We start from the raw sequence: 20,707 nt of genomic DNA, 5'->3' as shown, positions 1-20,707 counted from the left end.
TGGGAACGGGGGGGGGTTGCAAGAGGGATTTAAGGGGGAGGGGGGTGGGAGTTAAATTGAAATGGAGACAACATAACGTTTATAGTTTTCCATTTTGACATACCTCATCCTTCTCCATTTCCAGATTCATAGTTGAAATAGGCCTTACACTATTTACACTTTACACTATTCATTGAATTCGACCCCTCAGTAATGTATATAATAATTTGGTATAGAGGGAATATAGAGTCTATGATCTCATAATGTGGTATAGAGTGGGTATAGAGTGGGTATAGAGTATTTGATATAATACTGTGGTATAGAGTGGGTATAGAGTAATTGATCTAATACTGTGGTATAGAGTGGGTATAGAGTATTTGATCTAATACTGTGGTATAGAGTATATGATGAAGCGTGAATGAACCATGAATATATCCGTGTATAGAAACCTATTGTTCTCTGCACTCTCTCTAGGACCCGGAGAACCAGGTGAACTAAACCTTGTCATAACATGATCTGTTCTGCTCTCCATGGTTCCATCTCCTGACTTAATTATTAACTAACACAATCATCCACACTTCATTAACCATTGTTTCATCATTTCAATAGATTCATCAGGCTCATGCACTGTTAGAAGAAATCTTTACATTTGTATCGTAATATCGAATAAACTGAAACCATTTCAAAATTACGAACATTTTGTTAAAAATTACCAGCAGAATGTTAGGGATATAAAACTTTGTTAGATATACCTATCATTCTATTCATTATTTCGAACAAAATGTTGGCAATTTCGAAACCCTTTGATAGTTCGATATTACGAATGAAGTCTTAAGGTTATATTCGAACAATTCTTTATCGTCATTTATGGTTTTTTTGCTAGGATTAATTCCAAGATTATTTACCAAGGAACTGATTACTCTCCTCAAACTCAAAGTTTCCAATTCTTTTATTTACAACTATGAGAAGTGGTTCAGCTTAACATACGTAGTTCAACTACTTTTCTCCAATGATCAATGATGTCGTATATTAAACTATGAATGTTCTGTTTGATCAAATAATCAGTTCTTCTGAAATATCAAAAAGGTTTTTGTAAAATTTTAGGAATAAGAAAATTAGATTTTTAGTCTATCTAGTTAACTAATCCTAATTTTTCACACCTTCCCTCTCTTAAACCCTCTAATCCACGAACAGCTGACTTTAACCAACAATCAGTTTTGCACTGATTGATATTACGATGAGACTGCAGAATTCTAGCAATAACACATTACATACTGCAATTCAGCAATTCTGCATTGTAGATTGCATCTTTAGCGAATAATAAACCATGAATAGATATAGCGACATAAATTTGAATTGGTAATGCAACAACATTTTCTAAATTGTGCAATGCACCCCCACCTCCCCACCCCCAACCAACACTTATTGCATCGGGTTAAAACAACTCGTTTAATTCTACGTAAAATATATTTTAAAATTTAAAACAATCATTGAGCCATCTCTCGTCAAATATAACCGGGTTGGATTTGAAGGTTTAAGGTTCAAATATCACTTTAGGTCACGTGTTATAACATTTACCAATTTCCGTTCTTATCAAGAAACGATATTTTAGTCTGAAAGCGTCTTTACGAACGAGTGGGGGGGGGGGTAATTTTTTGGTTAATTCCCTAATTTAATTAGCATAAATAGAGAGAATATGTACTCCATCACGACCAAATTCCAGGCTGTTGGTTTAAACAAAGCTACCGATCTAGCCTGAAGGAGCTGCCTGAGTATGCATAGTTAGGTTCTATATACCTTAAACCTTACTAACCTCGCTGCTGAGAATTCATCATGGGGGGTTCAAAAATCCGCAGGCAGTTAGGCTAAATAGAAATGATGGAAGGTATACAATGGATCGCCATTAAACCCCACTTACCTCAGATTCAAGAATATTTGAGTTAGGTTTAAACCGTGCTTAATGTAATGCTGTCGTTATCGATTTGGGGGCAATAACATTTCTAGAATTAAGAGATATTTCTAGATTTAGGAGCAGTTACATTTCTAGATTTTGGAGCAGTTACATTTCTAGATTTAGGAGCAGTTACATTTCTAGATTTAGGAGCAGTTATATTTCTAGATTTAGGAGCAGTTACATTTCTAGATTTAGGAGCAGTTACATTTCTTACATTTCTAGAATTAAGTGATATCTTTAGAATTGGGAGAAGTAATATTTCTAGATTTAAGTGCTATTACTAGAATAGGGAGCAGTTACACTTCTAGAAATGGGTAATACCTCTAGATTTGGTAACAGTAATATTTCTAGATTTTAATAACATTTTTAGATTTGAGCAATATTTCTAGATTTGGGAGAAGTAACATTTCTAGATTTGGAAGAAGTAACATTTATGGATTTGAATACTACGTCTAGAATTGGGAGAAGTTAGGTTAGGTTAGAAGTTACATTTCTAGATTTTACATTTTCCCTTCAAATTTCAAGGACAAAATTCTTAAATGTTTTTAATGCCACCATTTGATTTTTGTACCTTTTGTGCCTTGTGTACCATAATTAAATGAAACTACTATATTTCTCTTCATACAGAGCTAGTTATTTATTTTCACTTCGTTTATCATAATAACAATAATATATGTATTATAATTAGTTATCATTGATCAATCGTTTTCCAATTATTTAGCCCCTCTTCCCCCCCCCTTCCATCCCCCTTATATCAATTAAACTTACTAACTACCAGTTTTCTGAAAATCGTTAATTTATTTTTCAAGGGGCTGTTTACGGTTTTTAAACTCAATCATATATTAAAACTTTAAATATTACAATGTCCGTTCTTATCCCTTTTACATAATACAATGAGTTCATCAAGGATTATACTCTAAGGATTGTACCTAGTTATCTCTATGTAAAGTATCTACTCTAAGGATTGTACCTACTTATCTCTATGTAAAGTATCTACTCTAAGGACTGTAGTTTGGTTGGGTTCTCCGACCCCCCGCATTGTCACATCCATACTACTGTTTCTGACAAGGTTTTAAATATTTAACATCTTGTTATCAACTCTTAAATTCTTAAATTCTTTAAACATTTCAAAATGAAAAAAGGATTTAAAAAAAATCAAATTTTCCTTTCATTAACTTTAATGCTTAATTTTGATACATACATGATGAAAGAATGCTTAAAGAGACTGTTCACCTTTTTTGCATGTCGGATTCACAATGGTACCCTTTTCAATCTCATCTGACCAACAGTGATAAATATATCGTTGTTTTTCTAGCTGAATTTGTTTGCCTTCCTTCTCTTCTGTTCCATAAATCCACAAGTACTTTTTTAAATAAAGAATCAAAATTGAAAAACATACAATTTGATAAAAAGAGATGGATAACTTCATCATTTCTCCTCAGACAATGATTTAAAGGGTCCCGGCATTGATAAAGGGACCGTTCATCTACCCGAATAGGTGAACGATCCCTTTAATCGAATATGTCACTCTATAAATGGAGGGTCAGTTAAAAGTACGTCTTCAGTCCTTTTAAAATTTTTTTTTCGTCAGGTTTTCTCAATGTTTTTCATGAAAGGTTTTTTTTTAGCTTTTTGTAAACCGGTTTTTTTGGACGATTACAAAAGATACTAGGGTAGGATTGAAAATTATTGTTAAAGTATTGATGATGTATTGAAAACTAACATCGTCATTCTTCGCTCATTTATTTATTTCAAACAATTAAACATCAGGTTATATTCCCACACTAACTACAATACAGGGTGACCCCACACTAGCTACAACACAGGGTGTCCCCACAATAACTACAATACAGGCTGCCCCACAATAACTACAATACAGGGTGTCCCAACACTAACTAACCTACAGGGTATCCCAACATTAACTACAATACAGGGTGTCCCAACACTAAATACAATCCAGGGTGTCCCCACAATAACTACATACAGGGTTTCCCAACACTAAATACAATACAGGGTGTCCCAACAATAACTACAATGCAGGGTGCCCCACAATAACTACAATACATGGTGTCCCAACACTAATTAACCTGCAGGGTATCCCAACATTAACTACAATACAGAGTGTCCGAACACTAAATACAATCCAGGGTGTCCCCACAATAACTACATACAGGGTGTCCCAACACTAAATACAATACAGGGTGTCCCAACAATAACTACAATACAGGATGTACTTACTTTATACATAATATATGATATGATAATTACCAGGCCCCACATCCATAATACCGAACCAGGGGTGGATGTCTCTTTGTAAAGATTGGGAACAGGGAGGGGGGNGGGGTTCGTGTTGTATCCCCATATAGCTTTCAATGCCAACCCCTAGCAAAGTTGCCAAAGATGCATTGTAGATTTCTATACATTTTCAAAACAATAGAACACTGATTGGAAGTAGACTTTTTTATTTTCTTTCAATACAATTCATTTATTAGAGTACTTTTCTTTTTAGAACACATTTTTCATCTATGTTTTAAAACAAAATAAAAACAAACATTTTTTTCGATATTCATATAGATTTGAGTTTACTATTTAAAATGGAGATATCCTCGTTTATATTTTAATGTTATTTTATTTGCATGTTTAAAGGGGGAGAAGGTTTATAGCCTCTCTATCCGATGGAATTAAATTACAATAAATTCAAATAGTCGGATGTTTAAATGGGGAGTTTAGTGTTGAATTAAACTAGAAAAAGGTAGAAATTATTCGAATATTATCGTCTAATACGCAGGCCACATTAAACTAATGTAAATTTTATAAAAGATCAAAATCTAGTTGGTTTTAAAGAATAACTACTAATTCAACGAAAAAGATTAAGATAAGAAAAAAAAAGTATGGAAATTCTTTTATTCAACCAAGTAATTGATAAGTTTTGGGCGTAAGATCTAAACTATATAGGAGTAACGATGTCGCAAAGCTGTACCAGTATTTTTACTTCTTTTCCTTGTATTAGATTGGTGTGAGGCGATAAAAAAATGTTTCCCCACTTCGACTCTTTAACTATGTGTATTTACTGTTTGAATAATGAAACTATGACAGTATGTCTAGTATGTATAGTGTTCTATCCCCCCCCCCCTCTTTGTTCGTTAATATTTATTGTGCAGAATAGTTTACCTTTAGTCCCCTGTACTATATGCTTCACTATTTAATAGGTATTGAATGTAGACAGTATTGAGCATATAATTAGTTATGCATTGTATGTGTAAAAGGTTTGGCGGATTTTTCCTGCCACTTCCCCCCATTCAACGGCGGGTCGGGCAGGGGGGAATACAAAATGGAGTCCTGGGGGCCATTAAGATACCCATTTTTGGATCATAATACAGTCAAATTACCATTGTCAAATCAAATGATGTCTTAGTTAAAATGAACCGGTACATACTGTGAGGAACACGTTTAAGGTCCCCCTTGAGGGTCCTAGAATGTCCCTGAAGGTCCCTATTGTGTCACCTACCGTGACAGGGCTTTGTCCCTAGGACAAAGCAAATTTTGTCTGGTCCTCAAAATATAAAATATTCAACAGGACGAGGATTTAAGGACGGAGAAAATGGTTAGTCCTATAAAAACACCGGTTGCGTCCTTTATAGTTTAAATAAATACAAACTTAAGTAAGACAAATTTGAAAAAATATGCATTTTCAACAATTTTTTTTTGGAAAGAAACGAAAAATCAAGCATCAGACAAAAGTGCATTACTCATTTTTTGATTTAGATAAAAAATACTTTTGTATTTCAAACATTTACTAAACTTATTTCTCTTTTAAAAAAAGAATTAAAAAGTAAGGTTACACTTTGAAGTTTTTAGAGACAATTGCAAGATGAAANGTACATGTGTAAAATGTAACATATCCTATCACGTACATGTGTAAAATGTAACGTATCCCATCACGTACATGTGTAAAATGTAACATATCCTATCACGTACATGTGTAAAATGTAACGTATCCCATCACGTACATGTGTAAAATGTAACATATCCTATCACGTACATGTGTAAAATGTAACGTATCCCATCACGTACATGTGTAAAATGTAACATATCCTATCACGTACATGTGTAAAATGTAACGTATCCCATCACGTACATGTGTAAAATGTAACATATCCCGTGAGCAATAAAACGTCTCAGAGACTTCATTTGCCAGTTTAACGATTCATGAATCACAATTACTATCTAGTGAACCCTCATATTCCAGGAACAAGGCAGTTAAACGCTGCAAAACTTGCAAAACGATAAATAAAATCCAAGATTTAATTTCATGGTCACGAATAATATTTTTCCGTTTATGTTTACCTCGCTCTAAAAATAGTATCTTAATGAACTTTTCAATCTAGCTATCTTTCGACCTTTTAAAGGATAAAAACTCAATTTTCTAAATCAATGCGAAACGCATTTTTGTTAAAACCCCATTGAATAACGCAGTTTTGCTCAAATCAATGATTGATGCATTTTTGTTCAAATCAATGATTAACGCATTTTTGTTTAAATCAACGATTGACACATTTTTGTTTAGATTTCTGTGAGGAGAAGGAGCGAGGGGAGGGGAAGGGGGGTGAGCACATCAAGCGCCCCATGAACGCCTTCATGGTCTGGTCTAGGATGAAGCGACGTCAAATCGCGCAAGAAAATCCAAAAATGCACAATTCCGAAATTTCGAAAAGACTCGGCTCGGAATGGAAACTGCTGACGGAAAGTGAAAAACGTCCATTTATCGACGAGGCTAAACGAATCCGGGCAAAACATATGACTGATCATCCAGACTACAAATACAGACCGCGTAGAAAACCTAAGAATTTGAAGGCTCCAGGGTATCCCTACACCATGCCCTATCCTTCTGTATCAATGGAGGCTCTAAGAGCAGGTTAGAGTTATATTTAATCATTCAATCATCAATTCAAATTAGATCGTTAAATCCATTATTTATCAATTCATTTTATTTCATTCATTCTATAACATTATTGAATATATTTTCTTGTGAACATTGAACACTTGTATTTATATTTATATTTATATTTATATTTATATTTATATGTTTATTTAGTATTTTTTTGTTTGTTTTTCTCGGTAACTTTTATTCATCCTTGACAAGTTCTTCGTTATCAATCTTGTTTAGATAAATACGACATTTTCTAAATTTTATTTTTATTTTCCTGTTAAAAATTTTATTTTTAGTCAATTTTGGAATATTTACTAGGTTATTAATTTCTTTAAATCAAATCCAATCCTTTATAAACCCTCCAATTAGATCTAAACAATTTATTTTTTTGCGGCTTTTGCCGTGCAGATCTTTCAAAGCTGGAAAGCTTTTATTTCTAAATTAAGGTTTATAGAAATATTTAAAACACACTGTCCCTTTAAGAATCTGACCGTATTGTTCTGTGTGTGTGTGTGGTATAGTTGTATACCGGAGTCAATAGCCAACATAACATCACAATGAGTCTCTTTCAATCTGTTTCACAGCATGTATTGGTTTCCCCAATAGCCAATTTAATAAACCCATCAAACAACTGGATCCGCTGAGGTTTCCAAATCTCAAAATTCAAAATCGATTTTCCCCCAGATTATGGTAAACATTTTTAACAAAAGAACTCTCGGCGGGGATTTAAAAAAATTCTTAATTATCTTTAAAATATTGAAATTTTTCCTAAAATTTGAATAATTAAAATTTTATTTATTTCAGTATTGACCCGGCTGGAGGAGGTTTTAAACCTGAGGATAGATATGACGTTCTCAAACCTGAATACAAGGTCGGAGAGCAACCCGGAGCTCTAGACTACAAGGAGCCACTCCGAACCGTCCCACACGAGCAACTCTTCCAACCTCAATCTTTCCACGTGAAAACCGAACCCGAGTACACAGACTACTCATCTGAAAGACAAGCATACGCAGATAGAGAACCGTACACAGATAGACTTGCGTACACAGATAGACTTGCGTACACGGATAAACAATTTCCAGATAGACAACCCTACTCTAGATCTGAGTATTGTGCAGACCCGGAGAACAGAATGTACTCGCATGAGAGTTTAGCTCGACTTTCCCACACTCAGGACCAGCTGGCAAAATACAATTCAGACAATTTATCCAGGTTGTCAGCTCAGGACGGGTTGTCCAGGCTCACCAACGGATTGTCAGGCGGTGAAGGGTTGGGTCGCTTAACCGGCAGCGAGAGTTTAAGCCGGTTAAGCCAGGCTCAGGACTCGCTAGCTAGGATCTCTAATATGACCAACTCTATTTCTCCTCCACAATCCTCGTCTCATTCTTCTCTTAGTCCAGGTAGGAATAGGTTTTCCCACTAACATTTTTTATATCTTTATCTCAAGAACAGTAGATTTAGTCAAATTTTGTTAAACCCCATGCATTGTTTTTTTAATGGCAAGAACTAAAAATGTACCTTTTTATTTTGCTAATTTTGAAAAAAAAATACGCGGAGAAATATTCAATATTTAATATTCATAATAACTAATTTTATTTATATTTTAAACTAAAATTTAATCATGTTTTGCTTTTCGTTCTACAATTTTTCTTACTATTATTCTATTAAAAAAAATAATTTGCCTTTTATTGTAAAATGATTCCTATGACAGTCTCTTTAAAGCCATTGATTACTCACCTGTAACTTTAATTTACTGATTTTTACAACTTTTAACATTTAATTAAAAATAAGAGTTTGGGTGGATTGAGCAGTCGTAACTCTGAACATTTAAATGTGAGATTTACGTATCAAACGAACATCTTATACGTATCTCATTATGTGTAAAATGTAACGTACATGTGTAAAATGCAACGTGTCCCATTACGTATATGTGTAAAATGTAACGTAATCCATAACGTACATGTGTAAAATGTAACGTATCCCATCACGTATATATGTAAAATGTAACGTATCCCATCACGTACATGTGTAAAATGTAACATATCCTATCACGTACATGTGTAAAATGTAACGTATCCCATCACGTACATGTGTAAAATGTAACATATCCCGTGAGCAATAAAACGTCTCAGAGACTTCATTTGCCAGTTTAACGATTCATGAATCACAATTACTATCTAGTGAACCCTCATATTCCAGGAACAAGGCAGTTAAACGCTGCAAAACTTGCAAAACGATAAATAAAATCCAAGATTTAATTTCATGGTCACGAATNATTAAATTAAATGTCAGTCATAATGTACCCTGATTTAACCCCCCGTGAGAAAATAGCCCAATATTACAATATTACAATACGTTTAAGCAGAGATACATCTACAGTGTGTATGTTTATATTTTAGTAGTTGTAACCCCTACATTTAGAAAGAAAAAATAGTGGCGTGCCCGATTCTCTAGGTACCCAAGCCTCTAATAGACTATAACAATAAAAAGGATATAGTCGTTTTTCTATCTTAAAACGTGTTGAATTCTGACATTTTCCCACAATTTAAGATAATCAATTTTCCGAGGGAAAAAGAAGGATATTCATCCTTGATTAGAGAAAGGTGTAAAGTGTACTATTGAGAATCAGACATATATACAGTGTTAATACAAATATAAAAATATAGGCTCACTTCAAATTGCGTCTCTAGTGTCTTCAAATAAAATAAATAATTGTAGCGTCCAAATACTTTTCCTTCACTATAGTAAAATGTTCAGCAAGATCAAATGAGGTCCCGGTCTCATTGGTTGGTGAATGCTTTCCATAACTGTGTAAATAGCTGTAGAACGTCTAAATTTTGGTTCTTAAATGTCCCACTCTTGTCCCTAAAATATCCTTTTCATGGTTTCCAAAATGTCCGGTTCGGAGGAGAGGTTCTAAAATCCCGGAACAAATCTTTAACAATAAAATACTTAAAAATCAATAGTTTTAGCAAAATTTGAAGCAATATTTATGAAACTATAGTGTACTTTATCATTCTTACTAACTTCATCGTGAATTTCATGATGAACGTGCTATAAAGTAGGCATCTTGCTATAATGTTAAATTAGCTGTACATAATAGCACGTGTGTTATAAAGATTTGATTGGTTCCCGGATTTTCTCCAAAAAATTTAGGATATTTTCAACGAGGTTATAGTGTATACTGTATAGAGTGATGATGTACGCTAATCCGTTACAAATTTTATAGGCTATAAACTATACCGAGAGCGTACTGCATATTTGATTATTATAAGTTGATTCTGGCCTAACCTATAGTATATCAATATTAGTAAACAGTTGTAAGTGTACAGTACAACTAACTGAGCACACAGGTAGAGAACTATCATCCCCCTGGATATTTCCACCAAGGACGCACTGCGTAAACCTGTATTGCATACTTTTGCCATTTAAAAAATAAACATTTGAATAAACATTATTGTTATACGTACAATGTACATAAAAGTGTACATAAAATGTACATATTACAACCTGTTAACTATGATGAAAAGTGTAACCAGCCTAGGGCGCTGAGAGGGATCTTTAGAATGTGAAATATCATTGAAAAGATTCTTGTTCTGATTACAGAGTATTGTATAGTAAAGAGGGGAGAGATGATATCTCAGCCCCCACTCCACAACCTTCTACCAAACCTTTCAAAGGATCAAGAATAAAATGAATTTAGAAAATCATTTAATAATTCAATTGAAGTATGGACAGCAGATAACGAAGATGACATTGTGGGAATTCGTTGGAGATCTTTTAGAATTGAAAAGACGGAACAAAATACTTAAATCGGGAAACCCTTTGGCCTAAAAGAAATGAAGGGGGAAAACGACTCCTTCTCCTTCCCCCGGCAACCTTATCTATACCCCTTGATAAAAGCTAAGTTGGTATAATAATAGGCTGCAACATGTAGATAAATGTTTAGATAAACTAAAGTCTGACTGTATCGTAATATATCATAACCTTACAAGTTTATGGCCTGGGCTTCTGGGCACAGGGTGGCCGAAGCAAGAAAAATAAATGTCTGTTGGTTCGTTTGTGTCCAATAAACATAAAACGGCTGAACCAATCTGGCCCAATTTTTTTGTGGTTTCAGGGAAAAGCCCGCGAAACTTTACATTGTTATTACAAGTACAAGATAAAATTGTTGTAAACTGCCGAAGAGATGTATTTCTAATTATTACACAAAATATCTTTCTACAAAAGGAACGCAATTTTTTTTTTATAAATGCCAGACTCGACTCGACTCGATATATTTAACACTCATTTTTGGAAAATCTCATAAGTACCGAAACTAAGTTGATTTGATACAATTTGAAGTCTTTATATGCAATATCTAAAAAATGTACATATACAATACACTTACATTACAAAACGTATACGTAAAATACTACAAAATTTAGCGCCATAAAACCTGTAGATTCGAAATTCAATGCTGCACACACACCAATTATAAATTCTTTTTGAAACGAGGTTTTTTTTTTTAAATATTTTCCAAAGGTCCCTGCCTGCCATGTCTTGTATGATAACCCCACAAAAAGACTCATTGTCCAACAATTTCACGCCACTTATCATATTTTACATATGAAATAATTCAAAAGAATGTCCTTTGGCCCCTGGTTGAAAGGATCGAGGGTAGTTGATAGGGTTGGTATAGGGGGTATACAAAGGTTCTATAGTTGATAGGGTTGGTATAGGGGGGTACATAAAGGTTCTATAGTTGGAACCATATATATTCAACATTTAGAATAAACTATTATCAACGTTTCCAAAAACACGCGTAATGTAAACACACTCCAAACATTTTCTCATTGTAAATATTTATGGAGCAAACAAATATTCAAGTTTAATCTTAAGAATAAAAACACGTAAAAAAAGAAAACTATGAAGAATAATGTCATTATTAAAAGTTTTGGTTTTGGTAAATAAAAACAAACTTTTCTTTAATCTGCAAGTTGAACGTTTTTTCCGAAAAGACATTGAGATGAATAAAAAAATTTGCCTTTCTAATACTTTGGCTTAAAATTAAAAATAGAGGAGCTAAGACGTCACAGTCCTACAAGTGATTTCGAAACAAAATTACCTTTTTCTTGTGTCTATTTGATATTGAAGTATAAAAGTATTAATACATGCCGTATTTTCAAATAAATTCTAAATACAACCGATCTGTATTTATTGAATATTTTATTTATAATATTTGACAGGTTTTTTTGTTCAAAAATTGATACATTTACACAAGCCATTGTTGACGGAGAGAAAACATAAAGATTTGGCGGTTTTTCTCTAGACTTATTTAGTATACAGTAGAATCCTAGTGTTTGATCAGTACCCTATTCACATGCAAATATACAGATTTAACTCCACGCAAACCAAACTGATATATATTTATTTAAATAAATGTATATATATAAAAGGCTTACATTGCGCCGCTCTTGTTTTTGGTGATTTGTACAGCGTTTTCGTTGGTGATTTAGCTGCAATCCTTTCCTCTTCGTACATTTGAAGTAATAAGATTAAGAACAAACAATAATTTCGCAGATTTTCCGATTTTTATTCGTGAGTTTCCAACATTTGAGAAATCACAAAGTTTGGAAGTAAGGTTTTACTTATATACACTTTTTTCTGTTTATCCTCCCCCCTACCCCCTCTCTTCCTTCTTAGAAATTAAGATTTAAAGGTTTTTATTTTTGTTCGGTCAACAATAGCTAGCGATACCAACAAGTTTTAAGTTTGTGCCAAAAAAAGGTAAAAACTTTTTTTTTAATTCATTGGATTGTGTAAAATGGGTTCGAAAGTAAAGGTGAACTGACATTTGAATCAAGGTGAAAGAAAAATATTTATTAAAACCTACGAGTTTATTGATTTAAACAATAAAACAAAATGGAAAAAAATGTAAACAGACAAATTCAATGGTTAGATGGTAGACAGAGATATCTTTTAATATAATATCATACAAACAATGTGCTACCCCCAATCCTCTTCAAATCCCCTTTCATAGACAAAACGTATAACAGATGTAAGAGTACAACTTTCTTTCAAAAAATTAAAATTTGAATTTTCACTTTTGTTATCAAACAATTGCCAGTGTTCATTGATTTTCTGAGTATTTTTTCTATTTTTTACGCTGCGCAGTCTTTGATCTATTTTGTCTATAGTTATCCCACTACTAGCCCACAACAATAAGCTTCTGCTTATTGGACAGAAAGTAAGTTGATTAAAAATATTAGGATATCTTTTATATACTCAAATATATCAGGGATATATCTTTTATATACACAAATATATCAGGGATATATCTTTTATATACTCAAATATATAAGGGATATATCTTTTATATACTCAAATATATCAGGGATATATCTTTTATATACACAAATATATCAGGAATATATCTTTTATATGGCTCCAGTACAAAAGGTAGAATTACAAAAGGTAGAATTACAAAAGGTAGAATTACAAAAGGTAGAATTACAAAAGGTAGAATTACAAAAGGTAGAATGACAAAAGGTAGAACGATCATAAGGTAGAACGACGAAAGGTAGAACGATCAAAAGGTAGAACAAACAAAAGGTAGAACGTTCAAAAGGTAGAATTTTCCAAATAAATTTTTTTTAAATCTCAAAAAAGTCAAAAAATAATGTTTCTTATTTATTAGGACTAATTTTTATTTTACAAATTTACATGATTTTAATCCATGCCAATAATTGTGGCAAGCTGTTTCATATAGTCTGGTGCAGGGATATTATTATACATACATGTTTTTAATCCTAGTTTTTGTTTGCGAGCGTTCTCAGTGCTGTTTGCACCACTGGCTGAACTCTGTTCCATTCTTAATTTTCTCAAAATTATATTCATATTTCTGGTCGTCAATCAATGTTCTTTTCTTCTTTTGCTTCACCCCATAGTTGACCAACCTCTCCATGCTGAATTCAACCGAGAAATGCAGTTTTGTGAATTTAAAAAAAAAAATCGCGGATTTTCTTGTAAAAACTAGAAAATTTTCTTCCTTCTCAAAAATAAAAAAAATTCTACCTTTTAAACGTTCTACCTTTTGTAATTCTACCTTTGGAACGTTCTACCTTTTGTTTATTCTACCTTTTGATCAATCTACCTTTTGATTGTTCTACCTTTTGTCATTCTACCTTTTGTCATTCTACCTTCTGTAATTCTACCTTTTGTACGTGAGCCTTTTATATATTCAAATATATCGGGATATATCTTTTATATACTCAAATATATCAGGGATATATCTTTATACACTAATATATCAAGAATATCTTTTATATATCTCTAATATATCTTATATATAGTTAAATATATTACGGATATATCATTTATATGTCTTTTATTATCATATATATGGGATTATATCTTTCACATATCTTTAACTGTGCACTCATATTATATATTCCTACATCTCGGGGTAGCGTAAATATGAAATAGCAACGTTTGAATCTCCGTCCCCTCCCATAATACATCTGTACATACACCACTACACAGTTATTATAGGTATTAAAGAATATATGTAGTAATCTGTAATGATTGAATACACAAACAAAATAAATAAATAATGCCGAAATGTAATTCTCATTTTAAACCGTGTACTATACCACCCACCTAGTAAACAAAGATAATTCTTAAATCCTGCATTGCGCCGGCCCTCAGAGATACATTCGCCCGTGCACCCAACAACACAAATAATTTGACATATCAAAACACAAAATATGTGACACAGAGATAAATGTTTAAAATTTTTTATTCGGTCGAATCGGACGATTTGGACGAACAGTTGAATTTAAGAAGTTTAAAGCAATTACCGCTAATTTCCCGCTCATTGTCTGTTCTCCGTTCTAGCGTGAATACCGCTGAAAAATCACATATGTAATCTCGGGACCACACCAACCGGAAAATATGAAAATTGTCCCAGCTGCACTTGCACCTCCCCCCCCCCCCTCCTTCAGGTTTAATATTCTCAAAAACATCTCATTTATCATTAATGCGCGTTACGTGACATGCAAAAAAGGTTTAAAAATATCACAAAATAAACATGCATAATTTCATGTGTACAAACATTTTTTAGCCCACCTTGCAGAAAAGATTAATTAAACTATGTACAATGTACATTGTACATGTATTATATATATTCCTAATTGTACATAAACTGCGTACAAAGTACATACTTAAACTAAATAAATTTTTACAGTTAAGTACAGAAACTGTGAAAGCTTGTTATGTAATTAAATAGAATGATTGTTAAAAAAAGAAAATCAAGATTGAATAGATTGACAGATTGAGGGTGGGGGAGGGTATATAGTGGGGCTAGGATGGGACAGATTGAGGGTGGGGGAGGGTATAAAGTGGGGCTAGGATGGGACAGACCATAAATGGAACTACAAAGACTTCCTAAAAATTAAATAAAAAATGTAAAAAAATAGATATTTGGAAAAACCAAAATTTTAATTCACTGAAATAAATTTGAATTGAAATACATAAATTAATGTTTTCAAAAAGTTTTGAAAGTATAGAAGTCGTTTAATTTAAAGTTAAGTATAGATTTAAATAAAACTCATGTGTTTTCCTAATTTAGATGTAAGTATAGATTTAAATAAAAAGTTGTCATTCCAAAATTTTTTTTTAAAAAGGACCAATTTTAGGGTTTATTCGAAGGTTAGAAGTTCAAAAGGAATCTTTTAATCTTTAAGAATCTTTGACTTTAAAAATGTAAGCTTGGTTGGATTTATATACATAGCTTTAATTACCAGTACTCACGATTTTGCCAGTCACACACCCAGAGAACCCTCGATTTTTCTTCTTTCAAACTCGAGAGTCAAAATATATAAGTAAATATATTTTTATTTAACGGTCGAGACTCTATAGCGCAGGATATGAATCACTGTCATTGATCCCCAGCTCAATTATATTAAAAATACTTCGCAAAAGTTTTTATATTTTATAAACAAATATATTTGAGATATTATGGAGTGTTTTCACTTTGAATGGTGTTGTGTCTAACGAATATTAATCTGGAAAAGGGGAAACATTGTTGATAAACCCTTTTAATAAAAGAGTTGATAAAATGCGGGTGATGCGATGTAATGAATTAATGCCGCGTTCGTGATTCGAGAAAATTCCGCGCCATTTATCTATTCAACAGGAAAATTGGTAGATTTGTCAGACAAGGGGGGGGGGGAAGAGATCCATGATCCTTTTGATATTAAATATTTCATGATTTATATCGTCTCATCCCTCCATTCAAATCCACTCAAACATGGTTTAATGTAAATTAATTGTACACCACACGTTCCCCCGCCTTCAGTACCGTCGACATTTGTCAATTTATATTTTGATATTTGTCAGCACAGGAGATACAAACTATTATTTAATATTAGACTAATCTCTTTCCTAATGTAATAAATACTAAAAATAAAATACCTATTTATCATTCTATTTGTAACTTGTCAGATATATTTAATGTACAGTTGGAGATTACAAATATACAGTTCTTGTGTTCAATGTTCCTAATGTTATGATTTGATGATAAAATGTTGCGTTTTTATTCAGGTCAAATGGGCGGATACTACAATCCATATGCCTCGGGATTCTCAGCAGCTCATATGGCAGCAGCAGCGGCCGCAGCCGCTGCCCAGCAATCAGGACAGGTACTTGATTCATCGATTGATGATCTTAAAACATATTCTTAATTGATTTGTTGGTGATCATAAACATATTCTTGATTCATTAACCATAGACCATAAACATATTCTTGTAAATATAAGTACATATATTCTTAATTATTAATTATTGATCATAAACTTATCTTCATTCATTGATTATTGATCATAAGCATATATTTCATTCATTGATTATTGATCATAAATATGTTCTTCGTTCATTGGTTGTTGATCATAAACATATTCTTCATTCATTAATCATTGACCAATACATATTCTTGATTCATTGGCTTGTAATTATAAGTACATAAATTCTTGATTATTAATTTTTGAACATAAACTTATCTTCATTAATTGATTATTGATCATAAACATATTCTTGTTTCATTGGTTTGTCTTTAAAAGTGTATTATTGATTATTGATCATTTAATCATATTCTTGATACATTGGTTATTGATCATGAACATATTCTTCATTCATTGATTATTGATCATAAGCATATTCTATGGAATGGTTTGAATTGTAAAGTTCCCATGAATGTTAAGCAGTTATATATTCATGTATTCTTAACATATGTAAATATTCTCAATACAACAAACTCTCTGTCAAAACAGATTTTTCTCATTTCTTCTAATCAATCTAAACTTAACATGTTCTTAAAGCAGTCTTACATAAGGGATATTCTTATAATTTATTCTATAATAAGGGATATTATGGTTTTCTTATAGTTTTATTCTTAAATATGGGATAATCCTATAGCTTTTGTGTCAAATAAAGGATATTGTTATAGTTTTAGCCCTAAATAAGGGATATTCTTACAGTTTTAGTCTTAAATCAGGGATATTTATATATTTTTAGTCTTAAATAAGGGATGATCTTATAGTTTTAGTCTTAAATAAGGGATGTTATTATAGTTTTAGTCTTAAATAAGGGATGTTCTTATAGTTTTAGTCTTAAATAAGGGATACTTAATAGTTTTAGTCTTAAATAAGGGATACTTTTATATGTTGTCATAAAAAAGGAATATTGTTCAAGTTTTGTTTAGTCTCGGTTTTATTTAATGCCCTGTAAATCCTTTCCTAATAAAATGTATAAGTAAATAAACCGGGCGTATATATATATACTCGTTTTAAGAATTCTAATTGGCTAAAGGTTAGTAAAGATAGGCAGGGGTAAGGGGAGGGGTAAATGCAGAAGGGGGGGGGGACTGGGCCGCGTTTAGGATAATTTAAGTTTTTACACAAGCCCTGGCCGCAGAATAAACCCATACAACTGTCTCATAAATTATGATAAAAACCCAACAAATTTTACATAAAAATACAAAGTATGAATAAGGGCGGTGTATGTCAGTATACACGTACTACAATAATATAATGATTAATGATGCTAAGCCGTGATATTACTTACATGTTCTACTTTAATATGATTAGAAACATGTCTCATTATATTCCCTGAAAGCTTGTTATGTAATTAAATAGAATGATTGTTAATGGGGCGGATAAACTGAACATAAAGAAGTTTAGATAAATCAATGCATTCATCCAAAATAGCCTAGACATATTCTTAGATAATTAGTTAGGGGACCCCACTTAGGGGGGGGGATAATGTAATTAAATAATATAATATAGATAATAAGGGTATTATGTCATTTCCCCAGCGCAACTTCCCCAACACAACTTCCCCAGTCACTAATTTCCCCAACAGCAACTTCCCTAACAGCTAATTTCCCCACACTAACTTCCCTGCAGTCACTAATTTCCCCAACACCAATTTCCCCATGCAGTAAAATTCTTAATTAACAAAGTTCCAGAAAGATTTAGATTTGTCCCTTGACATTGATTGTAGGTTGTACTCATACTTATTGGGATCCACCAGAACATTTCTCTTCTTCGAGAAATGTCGACTCTAATCCAACTGATTTTTTCACATTTAAAAAGTTGCGAATTTTTATTTTAAAATTGCGCATTTGTTCATTGGAATAATGTTAAAAACGGAAATATTTGATATTTCACTGCATGGGGAAATAGTTGTCGGGAAAGTTGCTGTTTTACTGCATGGGGAAATAGTTGTCGGGAAAGTTGCTGTTTTACTGCATGGGGAAATAGTTGTCGGGAAAGTTGCTGTTGGGGAAATTATACTGCATGGGGAAATAGTTGTCGGGAAAGTTGCTGTTTTACTGCATGGGGAAATAGTTGTCGGGAAAGTTGCTGTTGGGGAAATTATTAATTGGGGAAATTGTTGTTGGGGAAATTGGTTGTTGGGGAAATTGCTGTTGGAGAAGATGTCTCGGGGAAGTTGTGACTGGGGAAGTTGCGCTGGGGATCTAACCTAACACCATAATAAGTGGTTTATATATATTGTTTTCATTTTAGATGAGTTCTGCGATGGATGCCCTGAAATACAGCAACTATATGTCTGCAGCTGCCGGTCACAGCATGGCCAGTCTCTACTCATTCTCCGGTCAGGACGGGACCGGTCAATCCACCGGTCAGGACCAGTCTAAGACCGGATACTCTGCTGATGCTCTGAGCCGGAGTTATCTTGAACAGCAGAAGAGCTATTACGAGAGCGCCGGATTAAAGGGATACAGCGACAGGTCAATCGGTCAACCAACCTTCGACGCTAAATCCTACACCCCCGACTCTATGTCAGAGCGTCAGTCGACGGAATCACCAGAAATTAAGAAGCCAACACCAGAATCCCTACAGCAGCACCAGGCGACTTTACAGGCGTATTACCCCGGCGGATCCACGGCCCAGACCGGACTTCCGCCTCTTCTCCCTATGGCGGCGCAGCTGAGTCAATACAGCGGCGGTACCGGGTACCCACAAACTAGCCCGGGAACCGATTACTCCCGCCGACCGCTATCCGTTCTTTTCTAAACCCGCCAATATAATTTATAAAGCAGTGTTAAGTTTTAGAGAACACACTTTTAAAAACTTTTGTCTAGTGAAATTCAAATTCAGGATTTTTAAACCTGTGAATCCCAAAAAGTGTATGTAGTGCCAATTTACAGGGTTTTTAAGGATCTCCAACCCTCCCCTCCCCGCATCCTCACGCCGCCACTGAAACATTGCCAAATTTTTGTGCACAAAATTTTAGTGATTAGTTGTTCTGTTACCTGTTAATATGAAACATATAGACGATATATGTTATAAATAAGAAGAATAAGACGATTCCGATTTAAAGAGACTGTACACTATTCCTTTATACAGTGACAAGTCAGATTGACAACAGTAGACTTTAAACCTTGGTCTGATCATTCAAGTATGAAGTAGATATCATTATTTCTCTAGTTAAAACATTGATTTTTTTCAATTGTGTTTTTTCTGTAAAGAGAATCAACGGAAATCTAAAGTTTTTAGATCCAGGACTACCGACATGTTAATCAGATAGAGGTTTGAAAGGCACCTCTGTGAATCGGACATGCCACAATGAAGGGTCACTTCAAATGAAGTCTGTGGACCCTTTAACAATAAATTTCGATGTTAATCAGGGTTTAAATATCCTTTTCTCTCGAAACTGGTCACTGGAGTCTCAGCTCCATCTTTCATATATTTTGTCTATGTATGTGAGCATAATTTTTGATGTGATAAATCTTGATATTTATGTATCCACGGTTCTTAAAGTGTAAAAAATAATGAATATTTATTTTTAAAAATGCGAAAAATATTGATTGAAAAAGGATCCATTTCTCGTATAAAAGATGAACAAAGCCATAGAAAATATTCAAGATATGTAAACTTGACTTTAGTCTAAAATATGTGTTGTTTCAAAAATCTGATCAATTCAATGTGTCCTGTTTTAAATGTTTTAAATTAATTCTTTTTAAAAAAAAAACGTTCAGAAAAATTCTCATTCATATAAATTTTCTTCTTAAGTAAAGATTTGTAGATTATAGGTGAAATATTGAATAAATATCATAATATTTTCTAAATTTATTTAAATTTTTTTTATGGTGGTTAAAAACGCATGGGGTAACCCTTGAAGTAATTTCAATTATCTCAAGGATGGTTTTCATTTTCTTTTTTTCTTTTCATCTTGATTCTATCTTCTCCTTTACATTACTTCTCTAATTCTCTTCCTTCTTTCTCATTTCCTTTTTATCTTTTCATCTTGATTCTATCTTATTCTTTACATTACTTCTC

General features: G+C 33.0%; 1 protein-coding gene across 1 annotated transcript; it reads left to right on the top strand.

Annotated features, from left to right (window-relative positions):
- The first annotated feature begins 6,497 nt into the window (after nt 1–6,497).
- Nucleotides 6,498–20,063, top strand: LOC111694899 (transcription factor Sox-21-B). The gene is made up of 3 exons (XM_023463954.1): nt 6,498–6,848; nt 16,449–16,546; nt 18,932–20,063. Exons 1-3 carry the CDS (start codon nt 6,560–6,562, stop codon nt 19,439–19,441), a joined length of 897 nt encoding a protein of 298 aa, XP_023319722.1. The 5' UTR covers nt 6,498–6,559; the 3' UTR covers nt 19,442–20,063.
- The last annotated feature ends 644 nt before the right edge of the window (nt 20,064–20,707 follow it).

The sequence above is a fragment of the Eurytemora carolleeae genome, unplaced genomic scaffold, assembly GCF_000591075.1.
Source record: "Eurytemora carolleeae unplaced genomic scaffold, Eaff_2.0 scaffold91, whole genome shotgun sequence".
Lineage (NCBI taxonomy): Eukaryota > Metazoa > Arthropoda > Copepoda > Calanoida > Temoridae > Eurytemora > Eurytemora carolleeae.
The sequence above is the reverse complement of the archived record's forward strand: the minus strand, read 5'-3'. Positions and strand labels throughout refer to the sequence as shown.